The sequence below is a fragment of the Fukomys damarensis genome, unplaced genomic scaffold, assembly GCF_012274545.1.
Source record: "Fukomys damarensis isolate Sample0158 unplaced genomic scaffold, DMR_v1.0_HiC HiC_scaffold_25, whole genome shotgun sequence".
NCBI lineage: Eukaryota > Metazoa > Chordata > Mammalia > Rodentia > Bathyergidae > Fukomys > Fukomys damarensis.
In genome coordinates, this window is record NW_022900937.1 from 18526384 (window position 1) to 18533254 (window position 6871).

General features: G+C 43.1%; 1 protein-coding gene across 8 annotated transcripts in view; it reads left to right on the plus strand.

Moving 5' to 3' along the window:
- The window catches only part of Iqch (IQ motif containing H), a 192513-nt gene that overhangs the window by 85351 nt on the left and 100291 nt on the right, over positions 1 to 6871 (plus strand). For all 8 annotated transcript variants that reach the window (XM_010643289.2, XM_010643293.2, XM_010643292.2 and 5 more), the window contains 3 exons: positions 1877 to 1950; positions 3788 to 3826; positions 5994 to 6029. In XM_010643289.2, coding sequence (XP_010641591.1) covers positions 1877 to 1950; positions 3788 to 3826; positions 5994 to 6029 — 149 coding nt within the window. The remainder of the gene's footprint in view (positions 1 to 1876; positions 1951 to 3787; positions 3827 to 5993; positions 6030 to 6871) is intronic.

Sequence of the window (6871 nt, forward strand, 5' to 3'; positions counted from 1 at the left end):
TGCTAAACCTAAACCCTAGGAGCTGGGCATATTATTACCCTGAAAATAATCTAAAATTTGTAGGGAAGAAAGGGGGATGGTTATTTGGCGACTAGTCATCTATCAATAACCACCACAGAGGCATACAGGTTTGTCCAGAAAGACGAGTTACTTCACTCTGAAAAATTACCAGTGGCCAATTTTATCATAAACATTTTTCCAGAAGGGAAGTTGAGTAGCAAAATAGATTTAGGACACAGTTTTATTAAAGATGAAGTCTTGAGATGCATATATTCCATAAAACCCAGGTTTCATGAAGCTATAATTTAGTGATAGCATTTTTGCAGATAACTAAGACAATTTTTAGAGCTAACATCAATTGTAGATTGTCCATATGAAATTATAAATCTTTACAGTCTGTATCCTACCAAATTCTTTTAAAATTTACCAAATTTTTTTTTAGACAGGGTCTCACTATGTAGTTCAGACTGCTCTGGAACTCAATGTGTAGCCCAGGATGGTCTCGAACTTGCAGCGATACTCCTGCCTCAGCCTCCCCAGCGCTGGGATCACAGGCGTGCGCCACCACGCCTGGCTAAATTTTACCAAAATCTTTAAAAGTTGAAAACTCGTCAATTGCTATTTTGTTCCAGCATGAGAGTTTAGCCGTAAAGACTAATTGTCTGCAGGAACCTGAAAGATAAATGGAAAGTCTATGAGTGTGCAGGCATTAAACATAACAGGTTTTACTGATAAATCGGTGGACTGAAGACAACCTGGGCTTGGGACTTAATCTGCAAAAGTGGGCAACAGGGAAGGTGAGTGCATTAGTCAAGGCAAAACATGCAAGCCTGCAATGGGTTCTGCAGAGCCCACGGTGCCCTGCCCAGGGAACACAGGTCACAGGGAGTCAAATGAAGCCACAGAGCCTGCAGAGGCACGAGACTGGGTCAGATGCAATAAACACATCCTTTGTATGGAGGCAGTTTCAGGGCTCTGCAATTCTTGCTACTTTTTCAAAGATGGCTGAAAATATTCCTTGTAGATCCCAGAGGGAAGGAATATTTCCATAGTGAGATTCTAAATTATATATTGATATCCTTTTCTAGCATGCTGTTTTGATCAAGACCTGTCAATTCTTTCAAAGATGACTGTCACAGAACTGACAGAAAAGGGGGTTGAAAGAATTGAGATAAAAAGAAGCCTTACCTCACTTCTTTTATTCAGTTAACCATTTAAATAAATTGTTTGTTCTCTTTCTTAGAGTAAAATAATGTAAAGGTTTTTTGCTCCCCGAGACTGTGAGGCTTGGGCTGTTCATAAAAGGCAGCTGAGCATGCTACCAGACAAAAGGATCGAGAAACTTACCTAGCACGGAGGTCTGGCCCCTGTAGACTCAATATGTTTGCCAAAATATGTTGCTCATCAATTTAATTAATTTCAGAAAGAATTTTTATGGGGCTGTTCCCTTGTGTCGCTTCCCTAAGTCATTTCAAATTTTTTGTCACCCTTTTAAAATGGCTACACAATGAGATAGCCCATCCTAGGCAACTATATTTATTTTCTTATGTATGAACTTGGGAATCTGGCTATTGAAAGAAATCTTACAATGAAACATTATATACGGCAAATATTGCCGTCTAATTTGTCTGTTTTTAAGAACTGCTTTTCGTCTAGTTGGACTAAGGTGGGCCAACCTGCTATGCTCATAGAATTAGCTCTCCCGTGCTGCTGGCTTTTCTTTTGAAGTTGGTGTTCACAGATATCTCACTGGATGGATGCCGGAAAGATGGAGAGCGAGTGGACAGTGGGTGCAGGGCCACCTGACTTTCCCTAGCGTCCATCCGGTGCCTCAGCCTCTCCAGGGGTGGTAACACTGCTCCTCCTCTCTCCACAGCTCCCGTCACTGTGCCTCAGAAACTCCCACTGGTTCCAGAGGAAGTGCCGTTGTCTCAGAGACAAAACTCAAAGGTATTCATATTTCCAACTACAGAATGATAACTGTTCTTATTTACAATATCATCTGTGACATTTTGGGTAATATCCACATACGTGCTTCAGACGTTAAGTGATGTTTCAGCTTTTCCTTTTTGTTTCTGTAGCACTAGGGATCCGACCGAGGGCCCTGTGCGTGTGAGGCAAGTGCTCTACCATTGAGCTGCATCCCCAACCCATGAAAAGGGGAGATTATTCGACAAGTCAGTGCTATCACGACACTGTCAGTGGAGTCTAAAAATTTCATTCTTGCATTATTGTGAGATAAACTGGGCGACTGGGAGTCAGCTTACACTGCTCACTGGTCAGGAGTCTGGGGTGCATTAGGTCTTATGGAGTGAAGTTTTACTGCTCAGTATCTCCTTTGTATTTAGGCGTGGGCTAAAATGGCAAGACCTCCTCCAATTTTGCACAGAAAACCTTTCATTGAGGAAGAGGAAGCAGTTCTGTGTTCTTCTACTTTAGTACAACACAGCACGACGTAATTCATCCTCAGAAAGGTGTCCCTAGTTTAAAGGTGCTGGATTTATGTAGCTTGCTCTTTTACACTTACGAGTCACAGACAGACTTGCGATAATTGAAACTTTTCACTAAGAAGGAGACAGCTGGCCGTGCTGTTTCTGGCTTACCCACGTGGTCGTGTTTTCAGCTGCTGTCATAAAGAAAGGAAGAGAAATTGCAGAGTGGCACCTAAGAAATTAATCCTGTGGTGTCTCCAGAGTAGACCACTGCAGGACCTGTTCTTACCCTTCATCTTTCAATGCCCAACTCTTCCTAAGAGATTTTTGCCGTCTTTTTGGCACTGGTGAGCTGTGCCCCCTTTAGAGCTTTCCAGGCTGTTTATGTAGCAGCATGTCATGTGACACCCCAGTTGCCATGGCAAATATTTGTGTTTCATGAAAAATGTGGGTAAAAAAAAAAAAATCAATGTAAATGGCCAAATCCCAAGAAAGACAGGCCTTCAGGCAAGTGCTTGGCCAGCACCATTATTGTTTGAAATTCAGCTGTTTAACAGGCTGTGAGGAGGCCAGGGGCTAATGTGCATAATGGAAACAGGCAAGGCACCTGTTTTGGTTCTCACCCTGTTCAAGTGCTCAGGCCCAACAGTTTTACAGAAAAAAATCTACAGGTAATACAAACAACACGACTAAGTTTTAGCCAGTAAGCATTTCACCTAAAAACAAATAAAAAGAACTTAAAAAAATGACATATTTCCCAAATGCTAATTAGCCGTGGCTTTAATTTCCTCTGCTGACCTCACAAAGCCTTTTCCTACTGTTAGAAGCAGTAATATTTAAAGACCTTTCCCCTGGCCCCCCATGGTACGTTTCTGAATTGTCTCTTCAGGGGTAAGTGTAATTATTCATACACTTTGCGGGAAGTACATTTGGCATGGAATTAAAAGGCCAAGAGAAAGGTGCACCATGCCCAGCCTCACAAGGGAGGCAGCACAGACTTTTGACCAGGCTGCAGCCCCAGGTACTGCGGTGCCACGTGGAGAACACTTTCCTGTAGACACCTCTCTGAGGGTTCCCTAGAAGTGCGACTTGGCACCTGCTTATAGTTGTTTTGTACTTATTTACTTTGTCAAACTCTTCCCTCAATGCAAACAGGGATTGGCAGGCAGAGCATCCTTGTCTGGGGGTGGGAGAGGTCTAATTATTAGCTCTTGCCTGCCTCCAAAGAGGGAACAGACTGGCCCGGCAGGGCAAGCAGGGCAGTGGGGGGACAGGGACTCTGAGCCTTCTATTTGTTTTGTAAAAGTGCCCATGAGAGTCGTTTTGATTTAACCAAGTCTCATTCTTCATTGTAGGGGAGAGGCAGAAGGTCAAGAGGACACTATGATGGGAAGGTCTGTAATTTGTGTGACTAGTTGAAATTTGGGATCTGTCAGCTGATGTCCCTTCCTTTTGCTGCAGGGCAGAAGGACAGGAGGCCGCTTGACAGCTAGACATGGAAACCAAAGTTTGCGCTTCCTTTACAAATCAGACCATGTTTTCAGAAAAGGGCATGGTTTGCTTAAAGTGAAAAACCTTTTTGTTTGGTTTTTTGTTTTTTGTTGGGACTGAATCACTTTTCAGTCCAAACAAATAAATGAGTGTCCTCAGAATTTGGCTGCATTACATCACCCTCTTTCAAAGATTTTCATAATTTAAAAATATACTTAGAAGGAAATAGGTGTTAAAAATAAATTCAGTTGGCCCCTGGCATGTGCTTACATGTGTGGACGTGCACAGACATGTGTGTGCACACACATGCTGCATGTATGATGTGGTAGGGTGAGGGGCTGGGATTCAAAGTTAAATTGACCACAATAACCAAGGTAAACAAAAAATGGGGAAAACGGAAACAGTTCCCACAATATGGCAAGTATGTGCAAGCAAGAATATTCCGTGAGACCATGCATGGATAATAAAAATCCTGAACTTGAAACAGGAGTGTGCTGGATTCTCCTTCCAGTAGTAGGGTGACTAACTTTGGCAAATCACTTAAATTCTCTTTACCTTACTTTTGTCTGGCAAATGATACCTCCTTTCTCATAGGGTTGCTGCAAGGACCAGATAAGTTAATGTGTATGAAAATGGTTTGGAAGTAGAAAGCACTTTTATCATGATTCATCCCCTCTTTTTTTCTTTTTTACAGTATTGGGGATTGAACCCATGGCCATTAAGCTACATTCCTAACACTTAATTTTTTTATTGTGCTCGGGTTGGGTTCAAACATGTGACCTTCTGTCTTTGCCTCCCAGAGTGCTGGGATTGCAGTCACTGGCTCATTTTAAAGACCATCTACTATGCCAGTGATGGCAAGCCTTTTAGACACATTTACCAAACCACAACCCAAAACCCATTTATTTATCGCCAAGTGCCAACACTGCGATTAGGCCCAAATACTGAGGTTTTAGTTTAGAAAAAACAACTCATACATTAACATCTATTGTCTTAAAAGAACAACAAATAGGGGTGGGGATTTAGCTCCATGGTTCTGCTACCTGCCTCTCAAGTACAAGGTCCCAAAGAACAACAAATAACAGGTGTGCCATAGGGAGCCACCACTGTTCTAGACCTTTTCTCAGTGATCTTATCCGGAAGAATTTCAGAGGGAGCTCAGCTACCTCTTTTCAAGGAAAAAGCCCTCCTTTTGGGTCTTGTTTAACCTCTGCAGAGCTGTGATTAGACGGGGCTGATTTACAAGAACTGCAGACAGTGGTTCTGAACCCACACAGACTGCTCCCGGATAAACCGTGCAGTGTAGTTATATCCTCCCCGAGTTCCCCTAACTCTTCCTGGAGGAAATCCTGAGCCTGATTCTGCACTTCCAAAGGAGGATGTGTTTCAAGAACATGACATTCTTTGTTCAGAGTATTTCTAGCTGCTAATGCCGACTGAGCATGTCCTTGTGCATCACACTAACACCTGCCACACCCACGGGACCCTCATCACAACCGAAGGGCTTCTGTGCTGCCAGTGCCCCCAGGACCCCCCATATGGTGAAGGGCTGTGGTGACCCTGCGGACACAGTGAGGCTCCAGAGTTGGCTCTCTCTCCACAGACCAGTTATGACCTCTCCCCCACGGGCTCGTCCTCCAAACACTGCTGCTCTGCTGTCACTGCCCCTGCTGCTGTTACGCCACCAGCACTAGTGTTTACTCCATGCCAGGCTCTGTCCTGTGTCCTCGTGGCTCTATGTAGTAGGAATAGTTATCATTTTATTTCACTGGGAGGAATTGGATACAGGGAGGCAAAGTCATCCAAGTAAGTGACAGAGCCAGCCTACGAAACCAGACTGTGTGACTGCAAGAGCTCCGGAGTATTAGAAATTTTTATGTATCTCAAGCATTGTTGCTGGAAATCTTTCTGTAACACACTATGTCTCTGCCTGCCCAGTTGAATTTCATGTTTTCTCTATCCAGGGTCACGTGTGCCTTTGCGTCCTTCAGTGTTTCAGGGCTGTTGTCCTCTCTGCCATCCTGTCTGCTTTTATCACCTCTGACTTTAACAGTCTTTTCTGTCTTCTAGGTTTGTTGGCCGAACAACCAAAACCCAAGAAGCTCAGTAAGTTTGAGCCAGTCGTGCTCTGCATAAGGATCCAAAGAATAACAAATAATCCATAGTAGAGTCTGTAGCACGAGTTATTTCAAAACATTCAAGGAATATCTATTTTTAGAAATCTGGTTTGAAGTTACTAAAATTACCTCTCTCAGAAAATAGATTTTTTTGTTATCTTAAGGGAGGCACATTCACAGCTATGTTAAAATCCACTTAATTTTAGTTAATACTTTGATAACTATTTTCATGGCTATAAGAAGCAAACAATGCATTTATTGTACAATACAGGTAGAGATTACATTCATGAGTATGTCTGCTTCTGCAAAGGAGATAAGGATAATAGAGAGAGAGAGAGAGAGAAACAGGTGTCCATGGTATTTTACATTATTCTTTGTATGCTCAAAACTCTTCCAAACCGAAGAAAAAAGAAAAAAATCCTATTTCCTAATCCATACCTCTGTTGTAAGATTCCCGTTGGTATGGGCAAAATAGGTTTGGGTGACAACATTCTAATTGCATACCTGGAGGTCTTACTTCTCTTATTAAGTTTTGCACTGTTACTTGCCTTTAGTGTTTTTCCGGCATATACTCAAGACCCCCTTGTCAGAAAACCGATTATTTTATGGATGAGTTGGCTGAACCTCCTCAGCCAAACAACACAAATGACACTGAACATGTCACCGCCTCAGCTGGCCTCATCTCCTCCTATCTCTACACGCACCCCTGGGCCAGATGAGGCTGAGGCAGAGGGGCTTCCATATTGCCCAGTCCTCACCCTCAAGCCAAGGGAAGGGAGAGAGGCACACGTGTGTGTGTGTGTGTGTGTGTGTGTGTGTGTGTGTGTGTGT